Genomic DNA, 15,937 nt, shown 5'->3' with positions numbered 1-15,937 from the left:
CAGCCCACAGTTTTAAGACAGAATACTGGCACTCCAGGGTTTATTCATTAATGCTTTTTTAAAGGCAGGCATGCTACGAATACCATGGTTGGTACATACAGACCAGCTATGGTCAAAATGCTTGTTCTAAGGAGATGGCCCTGATAAATTCTTACTTGCTTTTGAGACACTTTGCTGTCATATCCTTGACCCATAGATTCTTAGTGTTTAACCTGGCTGGTGATGCCTGGCATCAGCACTTACCTTTATGGCATGTTCTCACTTTGGCATGGCATTTGAGTTCCAGTCCCTTTTTACGTCTTACCATGGCTTCCTTATATGCTGTGCTCAAACCATGTTCAGCTGTCCCCCTTGCTCCTGGTCTTTTGTTGCACATGCTGCCTGTCACTCCCTGTTCAGAACCTTTCCTCCTACACATTCTTCAGTCTCCGTCAATACACATGTCACGTTTTGGAAGCCTTGCCCTAAGACCCCAAAATGGAGTGATGCTTTACATCCATAGCACCTTTTGCCTACCCCTACATACTATTAATAGAAAGGCAGTTGCAATATTTGTCTTTCTCACTGAGAGCAGAGTCTATGCTTTCAAGGCATTCCTAGTGTCTTCTATGTATGTATATATGTAGGGATGTATGGATATACAATATTACATATTATATATGTAATAAGCATTGGTTGTATGAGAATGGATGAAACAGAATACCTCTTCCAGTCTGCAAAAATTACACAAATCTGATTAAACCTTTCTGCTAGGAAGTGGAGGTGAATCAATCCAAATGTTGAGAGCCTTTGGAGAAGGTGGTACAAAGAGATAAACTTTATGTTCACTGGCAGGTTTATCAGCTTGATCAGAGGGCTCACCTCTAGATCACATTAGCTTAGCTCTTTGTTAAGCAAATAACTTTACTGACTAGTACTTTAATGATGTGCCCATGGCTTTAATTGAGTGTTTTTACAAAGAATATATTTTTAACCGTATATTCAGTTGCCTCTGCACAGAGAAGGAACTCCAAAACCAGGTGTGATAATGATGATGGGCACTTGAAGGTATTATTCTGGTTTGTGGAAACAGTTTTCCTCACCAGAGAGAGGGGGCAGGGGAAATTATTTAAAGCTTGGAAATAAGATATTGCTTTGAAAGTTGTATAAATATTTTTTAGGGGACGCCTGGGTGGCTCACTCGGTCAAGTGTCTGCCTTCGGCTCAGGTCATGATCCTGGGGTCCTGGGATCAAGCCCCACGTTGGGCTCCCTGCTCAGCGGGAGGCGTGCTTCCCCCTCTCCCTCTGTGTGCCTCTCCCCCTGCTTGTGCTCTCTCTCTGACAAATAAATAAAATCTCTATAAATAAATATTTTTTAGACTCTGTTTCATTATGATAAATAAAACATGATCCAATTGGATTTTCTTAGGTGAGATTAGGAATGAACATTATGGTTTGCTTTGTTTTTTTTTTGACAATATCAAAACGTCATGCCTAGGAACTTTTATTTTGTTTTCTCCTACATCTGCAGAGTCTGGAGGTGACTCCAATGTGAAATTTTTTGGATTAGCTTTGTGCTTGAGGATACTTGCCTACAGATTGAACTTTGTAAAGCATCTAGAAACTTTTACCCATCCACTCAAGCATGAATCTTCTGGACTGTAATGAGATGGTAGTACATTCACATCTGGTTCTGCCACTTACCAGCTACGTGACTGCAGGCAGAATACCTAACCTCTACACCTTATTTTCTTCATTTGTAAAAAAGATCTTGTGTTTGGCATATGTAAGAGTAAGCAGTTTTCATCATCATCTTCATTGCTGAAATCTTATTAGAAATTCGTTTCGTTACGTTAAACTCTTTTTTTTTTTTTTTTTTTTTTTAAAGATTTTATTTATTTATTCATTAGACACAGAGAGAGAGAAGCAGAGGGAGAAGCAGGCTCCCAAGGAGCAGGGAGCCCGATGCGGGACTCGATCCCAGGACCCTGAGATCATGACCTGAGCCGAAGGCAGACGCTTAACCATCTGAGCCACCCAGGCGCCCACGTTAAACTCTTTTAAGATGCAATTTTCTTTCTTAAAAACACCTTAACACTAAGGCTATGTGCAAATGCGGTAGTAGACAGTGACCCAAAACACAGCCTGAAAAGGGCTTACTGTAAAAGTGTGGGAAGAAAGGATAGAAGGGGACTCTGAACAGCCAGGGAGCTCCCCCAGAGTCCCGGAGGAAGATAAGTCATCAGGAATTAGACCTGGCACTATTCTGTCTTGACCTCAGCTTTCGGTTCTTCTCTTCAGAATCTAAAGCTGTGTCCCGTAACCCTTCATTTCCCTCCTAGAAGGGTCTTTGTCACATGGCAGGAGTGGTTTTTATCTGTCCCTTAAGAGCAAAGGGCAGCAGTACTTGAAGAGCAGAAGGCAGAAGCTCCAGATGAACTCTGCCGAGGGCCAGGACATAAGTTTATACGTGTAGAATGGAGTGAAGATGCACTTTGGCAGTCCTTTGTTTTGCCAAGTGGCCTAGGCTCAGGCTCCATTGGAACAGCAGAAACCAGAGGAGAGCAAAGTAAATCTCAAAAAAAAAAAAATCTTTTAAAAACATAAATGGTTAGGCCTTCTGTGTGATATCACACCCCAGTGTGAGAACCTGTCAAGGGTTGTATGTGTTGTCAGATGCTTTGTGATGTCCCTGAAGATTACAAACATCAACAGTGATAAAGCTGCAATAACAGTAGTGTGTTATTGAACACGCACTTTTTTCCAGGCCCAGTGTAAGATGCTTTAATGGATTTTCCCTCTTACTCTTCACAACAACCTCACGAAGGAGTTAAGTTATTCCCGATTTTATACACGAGAGAATGAGAAGAGAAGCTAAATAATTTGCACGAAATCACACCAGCTAGCATGTGGAAGCACCAGGAGTACATATGAACATTTGGACTTTAGTACCAGCTCTCTGAACCACCAAGCTCTGCTGCTTCCTCCTCTGATCAGTGGTTCTGTGGCCATGTCTACTGTCCCACAGTGGCCATCCTTCCTGGAGGTTCCCAGCTAAGACATGAACCTGAGCTCATGCTAAGGGAGAACTTCCATGAGGGCTTAAGACTAGAGATGGAGGGATGCCTGGGTGGCTCAGTTGGTTAAGCGTCTGCCTTCGACTCAGGTCATGATCTCAGGGTCCGGGATCGAGCCCTGCATTGGGCTCCCTGCTCAGCGGAGAGCCCGCTTCTCCCTCTACCCTCTGCCTCCTCCCCCCTGCTCATGCTCTGTTTCTGTTTCTCTCTCTCAAATATATAAATAAAAGCTTAAAAAAAAAAAATACAGAGTGGAACCTTCACCTATAGCCTTTGCTCTGCATACAGATGGAGAAAAAGGAGTCATCATTTGCCTCCTTTTTTATTTTCCCTGCCACAGAGCCTGTTAACCTAGAAAGGAGAACTTTAAACTTTAGAGTTGGGAAAATGCTGTTTTAGACATAAGATACTGATTGGTTGGTTGGCTGGTTGGTTGCCTGTTTGGTTGCTTGGTTGGTTGGCTGGTTGGCTTATAGAGCTAGCCTAAACATGATGATGTAAATCTTGAGAATTGTAGAACCTGGGCTGACCTCAGTGAGAATTCTGTTTTGTGCCAAGGTTTCTACCACCCTCCTATCCTCCAACCCAGCTTTCTATTGAAGTGTAACATGTATGTACAAAGTAAATGGCTCAATGAATTATCACATCTACTCAGTGCCCAGAAGACCCCACATATGTGTTTCCCAGACTGCCCTACCAAAGTGCCACAAACTAGGTGACTTAAAACAACAGAAATTTATTGTCTCACAGCTCTGGAGGCTGTAGGTCTGAAAGCAAGGTGTCATCAGGGCCATGCTCCCTCTGAAATCCTAAGGGAATCCTTCCTTGCCTCTTGCTAGCTTCTGGTGGTTTGTGGACAATCTTTGGCATTCCTCAGCTTGCAGCTGCATAATTCCAGTCTCTGCCTCATTGTCATCTAGACCCTTTCCTCTGTGTCTCTCTCCTCATGGTTTTCTTTAAGGACACCAGTCATATTGGATTAGGGCACCACCCTACTCCAGTATTACTTCATCTTAACTGATTACATCTGTAATGACCCTGTTTCCATAAAAAGGTCACATTCTGAGGTACTGGGGTTAGGATTTCAATGTATCTTTTTTGGGACGGGGACATTTCGACCCAGACACCCCCATGTTCTACCCCAATCAGTTCACCTTCCTCCTTCACAAAGGTAACAGCGGCTTAGGTAATATGGTAGTATTTATGGTAATACTTATATTATTATTTAAATAATAACATCCCACCAGATCAATGGTAATGAGCAAGGATATAATAGATATTCAGTAACATTCTGTATGCTCTGCCTGGACATAGGCATGAAATTGTGGCTTTTTTGGCCCTGCCTGTAAGTACTGATTTTGATTCTATTAATTGCTTGACTTGAATCAACAGACACAATATTAACATGCAGAGTCTCTCCACTTTTGCACCCAGAAGTTTCTCCTACAATCTTTAGTCAACCTTTTGCATTTTAGTTCTGTTGCTCTTCTTCATGACCTTATGCTAATTTTTTCAAGTAGTTGATTATAGGAAGCCTTCAAGAACTGTTTTTATTTTTTTTTTTTTATTTTTTTTTTAGGTTTTATTTATTTGTTTGAGAGGAGAGAGAGAGAGTACGAGCAGAGGGGAGGAGCAGAGGGAGAGGGAGAAGCAAACTCCTCACTGAGCGGGAAGCCAGATGTGGGGCTTAATCCCAGGACCCTGAGATCATGACCTGAGCCGAAGGCAGATGCTTAACTGACTGAGCCACCCAGGCACCCCAAGAACTGTTTTTAAAAATGAGCATTGCTGGGGGGCACCCGGGTGGTATAGTCGGTTAAGCATTCGACTCTTGGTTTTGGCTCAGGTCATGATCTCAGAGTCCTGTGATCAAGCCCTACATCAGGCTCCGCGCTCAGCGTGGAGTCTGCTTGATATTCTCTTTCTCCCTCCACACGTGCTATCTTTCCCCCCTTTCTAAAATAAATAAAATTAAAAAAATAATAATAACGGGGCGCCTGGGTAGCTCAGTCATTAAAGCGTCTGCCTTCGGCTCGGGTCATGGTGCCAGGGTTCTGGGATTGAGCCCCGCATCGGGCTCCCTGCTCCGCGGGAAGCCTGCTTCTCCCTCCCACTCCCCCTGCTTTTGTTCCCCTCCTCTCTCTCTCTGTCAAATAAATAAGTAAAATCTTAAAAAAAAAAAAAACAACATTGCTGGGGCACCTGGCTGGCTCAGTCAGAAGAGCATGCAACTCTTGATCTCAGAGTTGTGAGTTTGAGCCCCATGTTGAGTGTAGAGATTACTAAAAAATAAATAAATAAAAATGAGCATTGCTTATCCAACGAACATGGCTGGATCTAGAGGGTATTAATGCTAAGTGGAATAAGTCAGTCAGAGAAAGACAAATACTGTATGATTTCACTCATGTAGAACTTAAGAAACAAACGAATAAGAGATAAACAAAAAAATGAGATTCTTAAAATACAGAGAACAAACTGGTGGCTGCCAGAAAGGAAGTGGGTGAAAGGATGAATGAAGTAGGTGAAGGGGATGCAGAGTACACTTACTGTGATGAGCACTGAGTAATGTATAGAATTGTGATATCATTATGTTGTACACCTGATACTATAACTGTTAATTATACTTGAATTTTTTTTAAGATACCATAAAATCAGTACTGCTGAAAACACATGTTTTTATATTACAGTCCTAGTTTTATGACCTTGGAGACCTCCTGTAATGTTGTTTTTGTTTGGTCTGGCAGAATAGTATATTCTTAAAGTGTTCCTCCCATAAAATGAACTGATCTGTTACTGCATCTTCCCAAAGTTTTATCTTCTCTACCTAAGAAACAGCAAGATGATTTATATAGATTACCACAAGCATAAATTTAATAAGATCAAAAATAAGTTTAAATTTTAAGAGCATTCAGGAAAAAAAGTGAAAAAATTTAAAAACAAGAAGGCTTTTTTTTCCTAAAAAAAATCATATCATTAAAGTTTTAGGTTTGTATATTTTTTCTAAATGATTCCAAAAACAATTAGTCTAACTAGTTTGAATAAAGACTAAAAAAACAAACAGCCTTACAAACTGGTGGTTACAAACCTTCGCAGCTAATGGTTCGACCAGTGAGTGAACAGAGGCTCAGAAGCATTTCTGCGACTTGCCCAGGGTCACACAGTCAGAGACACCCAGCACCAACCAGCCATTGAACAAAACTCAAAGGAACCAGAAGACTTTCATTTTTAGGTGGTGATGTTTTAAGTTCTAATCTTAGGAAGAAATGCTGTTAGATCAAATTAACTATAAAAATGATCTATTTTGATCTGATGTGAGAAGACAGGAAATCCCATGTCAAACACAAAAGAGATATAGGGGGTCAGAATTCTTTTGATTACCATGTAATTGCTGCCTGATTTCAAGCGCTGTCTAAAACATCACTGGAAGATGCAGTGTGTAGGTAGCCATGAAAGCAACTTTAAGGCAGATTTTTATTTGCACTGCACATATACTTCACCAGCCTTCTCATTTCCCATAAAACATTTTATATCAAAGGCAATTAAAAAACTTTCTTTAAATTTATGTTTTGTAAGGAGATAAGCAGTAACTAATATGTCAGAGTTGCTGCTTGGCGCCATATTGAGTCCCAGAAATGACCTGGCATTATGAAAGATTCTTCTTCAAAAGGATTAAGGAATACAATAATGTTTTCTTTCTTTCTTTTTCTAGCCAAGGACCCTTGTCATCCATTAGAGCGGTTATCAAGAGATGTAAGTTTGTTTTTTCCTGCTCTGTATTTTCCCCTGTGATATTTTAAATGATGGTTTAGGTTTCCAGCAAGTGATTGTATTTGATGAATCTTACAAAGAATCCAACAAAAGTAGCTTCTCTCTTCTCCTCAGGAGTATTAAACCATTTCAGACAAGCTGTTAGTTTTTCAACTTTCTTTTCAAGTTTCATTTATTGATAAGCCTGTTCCTCAGAATAATATTTTTCTTTTACAGAACTAAACAGTTTTTAAAAATTATCTGGATTATCTGGTCAGTTTTTATGATCTAAAATAAATTTACCATTTTCCATAGGTAGAGACATCTGATGGGTGTAAAAAATGTTAAACCCTGTCCTTTTTGATTCGTTTGTTTCTATAGTGTTTTTATTTAACTGTATAAATGCCTGTGGAGATTGGCCCATGATAGAATTCTCTCCAAAATGGTGCATTCATACTTTCAGCCTTACCTCTTGGATAAAGCTTTACGACGCCTCTTGGTTAAAACTTGCTCTTGGTGCAGAATTTTAACATTATTTTTAACAAAAGTCTCTGCAAAGTTCCCTTTAGTGTTAGGGAAACTAAACAGAACATGGATTACCTGTTTTAAACAAAAATAAGGAGGGGATTTTTTTTTTTTTTAAACCAACCAAATGGATTTGTTCAAGAATAGCAGAGAATTGCAGTGTGGCACAAGCAAGCTACAGCAAAACCATAGGCAAGTCTGCAGAACAAAAGAGAGGAACATTCTTTTAGTAAGAAAAGGGGGGAATTGGGAAGACTGTTATAAAGGAAAAGCCCATTGCAGTAAACTGGGGAGTTCAAAATATAGTGGCTTCTCACTGACTGAGTTGTGACAGTCTCATTGGCTGGGATTTTGCGGGGGGAGAAGGAAAGCCTTTCTTCTTCCTGAAGGCATAGCAACGAAGTATCTGCTGAGCTCCATCTCTTCCTGTTGGATTTGCAATTGGCGACAAGTGGTAGAGCGTGAGAGCTCCCCCCGCCAGCCTCTCAGCTCCATTTGAAATGAGGTTTCCGATAAAGGAGGGATTTTAGATGTTCTTTGCATTATTTGAGCTGAGGTCACCACCCTGAGAAGAATGTATCCTATTTTTAGAAACATAATTTGTAATATTTAGTATACATTTAGGATATCCACAGGTTGTGAAGAGCATGCATTTGAACGATTGCAGTGAAAATTTTGTAAAGTGGCAATACAGAAGGATATTCTGCATTTCCCACATTTTATTTTTGTTGGTGGTGAATTTATAAAGATGTGGGAATGCCACAGTATGTGTTGAAGGGAATTTAGATATGAAAATGGAAAATTCATGCCTTAGAGCCCTTTGAGGGCGGGGTGGTGTGTGGACAAGATGGGACACACAGAAAATATAAAAAGAAAATTAGGGTCTGGAATTTAGGCAAGAACTTTTTGCTGGAGATATAATTTGGGGTTGTCAAGGTTATAGGCAAAACCCAGGAGTAGCTAAACCCTTAAAGAGAAAACATAGAGGCCAGAGAAGATGACAAAGGACAGAATCTTGGGAAATACTGATGTCTGAGCCCAAGTTCTGCCTTTAGGGTGCTGTAGGGCAAAAGGTGAATGACCCCAAAAAATTCTTCCCTGCTAAGGAGGAGAGACTGAGTCCTGTCTGCTGCCTTCTTCTTGGATTTTCGGACCTCTTTGTTGGGGACTGTAATTTGTACTTGACTTCCCATAGATCCTCTAGGATGGATCTTGCTTTTACCTTGAGGCCCCTATGCCATGCAAGGCTTTGGGAGAAGGCAGCCAAAGTGGAGTGGGCCCCCCCCAAAAAAAAAGGCTGAAAAGTAATGATCAGGGAAAAAAAAAAAAAAAAACAGGAGACAACTGTACATTAGAGGTTAAGGGAGGGGAGGTTTTTTAAAAGAATAAGTGAACCACAAATAGCTCTTAATGCTGCAGCAAGAACAAGCCAAAGATGGTTGAGAATAGGTCATCGTATGTGGCCCTTAGGAGGCCAGTGGTGACCTCTGGGAGAGCAGTTTCAGTAGAACACTGACATTGGAAGCTGCACTTCAATTTGAATAATGGATGGAATATGTGGAAGTCAGGACAGCTGGGGTAGGCTACTCTTGTATGACATTTGGTGGTAAACAGAAGAAGGAAGGGCAAGTATCAGAGAGGAGATTTGAACATGACTGTTCAGGATGAGGAAACTTGGAGACACTTGTAGGCAGTGGGGAAGGAATTGACGGAGAGATCAGACTGGAGCATAAAAAGAGGAATTTGGTGAAATAGGGCCCTAGCAGAGAGGAAGGAGACAAAACAACGGGAAAACTTGCTTTGAGGTATCTTTTTTAAAAAAACAAACACTAACTCCGTCGTCTTTTAATTCTTATGTATCAGTTACTTTGCATACACTCAAAGAAATACTTGTTAGTTGTATTATTCCTGGATGTTTAGGCAAGAAGGCCAAACATCTCATGTGATACCATGTAAATACAGAATGAAGAATAATTGTGTCCTCCCCTTCTCTTTTGCCTTTTTGCCCATTCTGTAAGAAAAAGTTGTAAACAATTTTTGGCCTACCCAATCCAGTGAAATGTCTGTTTTACTATCCCGTACTTAGTCATGTTTCTCCAGCAAGGAGAAAGACTTCATCACATTTTAAAAGCAACATTCCTTTACTGGTTGTATTTTAAATTCTTCCATAATGATACTGGTTCCAATCAAGACCTGAGGTTTTTCTTTCTGCAGTCATCCTTGTGAGCCCTAAATATTATGGGTAAAAATTTTGAAGGTATTATACTTCGAAATATCTGGAATTTCATGCTTTTCCTGTCATTAACTTTTTAAGAGAAAATTTTTCTCTGAAATTCAGATTCAGCTAATGAATGCCTACTGTGAGTCAGGAACTGCTCACATACATTATAAGACAATGCTCTGCATGGTAGATGTTAACCCCATTTTACAGATGGTAGGGTCACTGAGTCTCGGAAAGGTGAAATGGCTTCACGAGGTAAATCTGAGATTTTAATATAAGCTGCCTGACTACAATGTCATTGAGCTTTCAACTCTACAGATGTTCTTGTTATCATGTCAAACACGTCCAAATCATACCCAGTCTCAAGGAAATGTTAGTGAGTTATTTTATTTTTATTGTGATTTTCATTGGCAAGGTAGTACTATAGCAATGATGCTTATAATATTATAACCCTTCTGTGTGTTTATTTCATCTGATCATCATCTAATCAATGATTTTGAATTATCCAGCTCTCCTGGCTCCACGAGTTGTTAAACTGCCTCAAGGAACAAAGGGTCCCAGCCCTTCCCATAATAGGCTATGTGACCTGGGATAATTCATTTAACTTCTCTGTGTCCCATCCTCCCCATCTCTAAGGTTGGAGTAGGATGATCACTGAGCGTCCTTCCGTGCTTATGATCCTGTTGGAGTTGAGGAGGATTCTTTCTTAGTGCTAATATTGTAAATCCAGATCTCAGTCTTTTATAAACAGCTGAATATGAATTTATTTTGTACTTAGAATTTAACCATATAAACTAGACAAGTTTGAAAATAATTCTGTGGAACGATAGGATAACTTTTAACTGGGGCCTTAATTCGAAATGCACAAAAGACTAGCTAGCAATCTGTGGCAGGGGTTAAAAGGAACATGTTGGTCTGTATGAGCGTGGGGGGCAAATTCGTTCGTCCTGGCAACAGCTACACCAGATCTGTTTGATCTGGGAAAGTGAGAATGAGAGGAAGTGGATAGTTGAGAAATTAGCAGGAACAGTGTGAGATGCTGTATGAAAATCTGACGTATTTCTAGCCACTAAACTTGTTCAACACTGACAAAAAGAACCAGTCATTCTGTAAGGATTGGGACAAAAGAGATTTCATAGATGAGTGAATGTGAAGGAAAAAAAATTCAAAGCAGGAGACGGAAAAACAGTGATTCTCAAAGGACGTGGAGGAGATTCACAATAAGGCTGGGAGACTTTCTCTCCCTCGTTCTGCTGCCTCCAGAGCGGGAGTACCCCTCAGCTAACCAGGGTGCTCCTGTTACTAACCACCTCTGGTGTGAAGGGGAAGAATCAAGTGAAAAGATTTAAGAGAACGTAAATTGACTACTGGATTCCCCTTTGAGTACTGTATTCATACTTTAAAATTAATCCCTATTGAAGTAGCAAATTGATTTTGCAAAATGGTTTTTAGGGTTTTTTGTTTTGTTTTGTTTTTTTGGGGGTTTTTTTGCAATGTTGTTAAAAACTATAGGTTTACTGGGGTTATGTGGGTGAATGTCCTGGTCTGCACAGATGTCTCCTTGCCACAACCTATTTCTTTACTCTCTGAAACGGTGGTGCATCAACTTTCCTTTTCCATCCAAGTGTGCTGGTGGGGGAACAAACAGCGGCATGGCAGATCCGTGTTGTGCCTGAATTCCTTTTAAAGCATAGGCAACTGGTTCACCCCTTTTTTCCCCTCCCTTTCCTCTTCTATAACCCCTTCTTTTTTTCCCTTAGCACTCATGAATAGTGCACAGCAAAAATGCCCCGTGGAAGAGGTATGTTTGTGACAATGACATGATACCTTTTTAATAGTGTTGTGTCTGCTGATTCTAATCGGCTGTCGTGATGGTGGTGACGTGATTGTAGCGCACTTGCTGAGCCTCTGTCTGACTTCGTGCAACCATTCGTACAAATCAGATGTGCCACTCGGAGCTTGAGCCTCTCTGTCCTCTTTTATTCCAGGAGACAAAATGCATCTCAGCTTGGTTTAGCTCTCAATAAAAATAGGCTAATGATACGAATGTAGGACTCCTGATAGACCAGCCCAGCATAGGTTCAGCTGTCGCAGCTCCATCTCCAGCCTAGATTTCATTCCCACCTCCCACCTCCACCCCTGCATCCCAGCTTTGGCAGCCTCCGTGTTCAGAGAGGACCCGAAGTTAATAGGAGGAAAGAAAGAAAAGATTCATACTGTCAGCCTTTTCAAGTCAGAAGAATTAAAAAAGTAGAGTACTACAGAGAGATGAAGGCGACTGGCAGAAATAGTTTATATCTGAAACAACTTCCCCTTTGTGTGCATATCTTTACAGTATAGTACTTGAAGATTTTCTTAAAGGAACTGTTAGAATGTGCTTCTTGAAAATAGGAATAATATTCTCCATTACACGTATGTGTAATATGTGACACCAAATGTGACATTTTCCAGATCATATGATTAAGACTGGATTTAATTTAAAAATAAATTTGGAAAAAGTCTGAACCATCTAGCTTTTTGAGTTTGAGGCTAAAAGGAAAAGTCAGTGCTGCATATAGAGTAATATGTGCTAAAACATGTTTATAAAAGTGTTGTGAACAGTTTTTGCATTTATTACTATCTTTTGAATTTAAGTAATAAAACAATTCAAAGGTTATAAGAGTCCAGAAAAATGAGAAAATAGATGAAAATTGGACCCCTTTCACTTTCTTTACAATAGAGTTGTAAACAAACATCACAAAAGTGCAGTCATATGGATTAAAATAGATATTTAAAATTTTTTCTGCCCATTGTAATTTCATGTCATTGTCATAATGCTCTTACCAGGCAATTTGTATTTAATAGTTTTTTCTTTTCTCTTTTCATTCTTCAAATTATTTTCAGAACCATGGAATGTGCTTTGGGGAATTTTTGAAATCTATGTTTTCTTATGCAATTCAAATCTGTAACTGAAATTAATTTTATGCCATATAAAAAGATCAGTTTGATTTGCTTTTCTGCTTAAGGATGTTAAAATTCATACATCCTCTATGATTTCAAGTATAAGCTAATTTTTTCCCATAATGTACCCTATAAAAATATAAACCTTTATTGAATATACTGATTTTGTATTATAGCAGTTTATTCTTTCTTCTGTAGCTTCTCGGACTTCTTTTCAGAGCGAGCTTCATCGAGATAGGAGGTATGGTTATAACAGAGGTCATATATTTTGCTAATAATGAAATCGAAGTCTGCTATGTATCAGTTAGCCAGTTAAATATTTCTCTTTCATAAGCAATGTATTACATAACCAGTGTTCCGCCTCACCAGTACATTTCCTGAATTAATCCGTAAGTTAGAATGATGAAAATTTTGGTGGGAGAAGAAGCAATACAAGCCTCAAAATGTTCTTTTGGCAATGATTATTTGTTGAAGTTAATTTTTTAAATGTTTATTAAGCACTTGCTATATGTAAAGCACTGTTGTAACTGCTTCAAAGAATTGCTCAAAGAAATGCTTTGTACCTCCTAGCTACTTTGTAAATGTTGCATAAATAAATGGATGACAAGACAGAAAATTGAATGGAAGAATAAGGAGGGAAAAAGAGGCAGGGTGGATGGATAGCTGAATGGATAAATGGCTGCATGGCTGGTGTGAGGGGAGGAGGGAGGAGGGAGGGGAGAGTCATTGGATAGATAGAAGGAAGGACCAGTAAACACACACAGATGGTAGAATGAATGGAAGCATGGATAGGTAGATAAATAGATGGATGGATTTTTGTAAGACATGGTCCCTGCTCTCACATTTCTTACAGGTAGGATAGAATAATGAAGAGTGAGGATTGTAGAGTCAGACATAACCGCGTTCAAATGCTGACTGACTCCACTGCCTCCTCACTGTGGCCTCGGGCAAGCTGCTTAACCTTTTCTTAGCTTCTGTAGCCCCATCTTTAAAATGTTGCTAATCAGGCACGCATGGCTGGCTCAGTTGGTACAGCATGCAACTCTTGATCTTGGGGTTGTTAGTTCGAACCCCATGTTGGGTACAGAGATTACTTAAAAATAAAATCTTTTAAAAAAAATGTTGCTAGTTGGGCGCCTGGGTGGCTCAGTCGGTTAAGCGGCTGCCTTCGGCTCAGGTCATGATCCCAGGGTCCTGGGATCGAGTCCCGCATCGGGCTCCCTGCTTTGCGGGGAGCCTGCTTCTCCCTCTCCATCTGCCTGCTTCTCTGCCTACTTGTGCTCTCTCTCATCTCTCTGTCAAATAAATAAATAAATAAAATCTTTAAAAAAAAAAAAAAAAAAGTGTTGCTAGTCATACCTATCTTAAGGCTGTCATAAGGATTACTGCATGGGTAGTGATTAGTATTTATTAGCCACTAACTTATTATTTAGTTAGACAAAAGCTATAAGCAGAGGTTTTTAGGTAATGCAATTCAAATTTAATCAATAAGCAGGTTCTACTGTTTCATGAGCTGGCACAAGAATGCGTGAATATGCCCAGTTTTGATAATAGCAGTGCTTTTTTTTTTTTTTTAAGATTTTATTTATTTATTTGACAGAGAGATAGAGCCAAAGAACACAAGCGGAGGGAATGGCAGAGGAGAGGGAGAAGCAGACTCTGCACTGAGCAGGGAGTCTGACGTGGGGCTTGATCCCAGGACCCTGCGATCATGACCTGAGCTGAAGGCAGATGCTCAACCATCTGAGCCACCCAGGCGCCCCAATAGCAGTGCTTTTTTATTTTCATTTTCTGTAAAGTCCTCGAGAAGGGCAGGGCGGGTATCATCATCCCTGTTTGTTAGATGAGAAAACTGAGGCTCAGAGAGGTTGATTGTTTGCTCAGGGTCACACAGTTGGTGTTTGTTAGGAAATGAGGTTGAATATAAAGTTTAAACACGAGAATGTAGAATCAGATTAAGAAAATGATGAAAGGAGCCGTGCCTGAATCACTGTGGCTCCTCAGTATTACAGGTTAATTATCAAATTCATATACCACACTGACCAGGAGCACAGACACACATAGCAGGGTCTAGAAGTGAACATGCAAACTCTAAACACTTAGAGATGATTTTGAATTAGGGCAGAGGCTGGGTGAGGAGGAAAAGGATAGTCCTCTTATATGGTATCATATCAGAGTATATCTTTTATAATGGCAGAAAACAAAACAATTCTATTTGACCAGTGTACTTTCTGCCGTACGTATATTATTATGTTCGTGGTATAGGCAGGATAGCAGAACCCTGGAATGAAGAGATGGTGTGGGTCTTACTTAGCCCTTATCCTTATCCACCAAGGCAGAGCTGAGTGTGCTCAAGGTACATCTCTAACTTTGAGCCCCGGAGTCCTGGAAGATGACTCTCGTTCTCCCTTGATAGCCCAGGCCAGACAGGTCATTTCTAGGACTATGGAGGTTCTTATGTAACTTTTTTGGGGCAGTGGTTGTTTTCACGACTCTCTGAACATTTGCAGATAGACGATAGCTTGTTACCAACCTGCAAACCCTCACTGAGGTCTTGTCTGCTAGGCGCCCAGAGATCACCATCGTGGCAGCTGAGCCCCTGAGGCCGTCCTCGTGGTTTCCAGGAGCCCCGCCCCCAGGACTGGGATTTCCCCCTTCTTCAGCAGCAGGCCCTTGGAGGCCCAGTGAGCTGGTTCCTGCTGAGGTAAATAAGTATTACATTCTCTTGGCATTTTATTTTTAAAAGTGAGTTCAAAGATAAAAAGAGTGAGACTGTTAATACTTTGGCTCTTGTCCATAGAGGTCTAAAATCTTCATTCTTTTATTTTGCAGCTCCCACCATCTTATGAACAAGTCATAAAAGAAATCAACCAAGTTCAAGTTAATACTACGAATAATAATAATGCTGCTGCCACTCCAAGGCACACAATTACGTCTGCAACTCAGACTGACTTTACAGAAGAATTAGACAACCATCTGCCTCAGAGTAGTGCAAGTAATTTGTCCTCCCTAATTCTGACCTAGTTCTAGGGAAGTAATCAGTAGGCTTCTAGGCTTTAAATAATTTGTGACTTGTGCATAATGCATCGAGCTCTGCTTCCCAGTCAGTGTGATCACTGTGTGCTTCCTTTATTTTGGTTTGCTGTGATTATTACAATAGATCATTCTCATGAGCCGCATTCCCAATCTCGGGGGCTCACCCCAGTTCATATCACAAAAAAAATCATCCTTTTAACCATGGTTGTATTACTGCTGATCCCCTTTATTCCCATTGAGGAGGTTATATTTAGCAACTTAAACTTGACAGAGTGTAAGATATTAGGCTTTTAAAAAGCATTGTTTTCAAATAACAGAGATGAGAGTAAGTTACTTTGGAAAAGTAAAGCAAGCAATGTTGGAATTCTGACGAGAGGGAAAGGGTTCATGTGGTAAGTCTCCTGGGAATCA

The 15,937-nt window shown here is 40.2% G+C and overlaps 1 protein-coding gene across 4 annotated transcripts in view; it reads left to right on the top strand.

Moving 5' to 3' along the window:
* The window catches only part of SH3D19 (SH3 domain containing 19), a 172,595-nt gene that overhangs the window by 114,320 nt on the left and 42,338 nt on the right, over positions 1–15,937 (top strand). Inside the window, exons 1-5 of one of the 4 annotated variants that reach the window (XM_032412986.1) lie at positions 6,765–6,807; positions 11,311–11,351; positions 12,689–12,731; positions 15,056–15,194; positions 15,323–15,485. In XM_032412986.1, coding sequence (XP_032268877.1) covers positions 11,336–11,351; positions 12,689–12,731; positions 15,056–15,194; positions 15,323–15,485 — 361 coding nt within the window. In that variant the 5' untranslated portion in view covers positions 6,765–6,807; positions 11,311–11,335. The other 3 variants (XM_032412987.1, XM_032412985.1, XM_032412988.1) reach the window with 3 other exon arrangements.

This window comes from Phoca vitulina, unplaced genomic scaffold (assembly GCF_004348235.1).
Source record: "Phoca vitulina isolate PV1807 unplaced genomic scaffold, GSC_HSeal_1.0 scaffold14, whole genome shotgun sequence".
NCBI lineage: Eukaryota > Metazoa > Chordata > Mammalia > Carnivora > Phocidae > Phoca > Phoca vitulina.
This window is presented reverse-complemented; position numbering and strand designations above follow the sequence as displayed.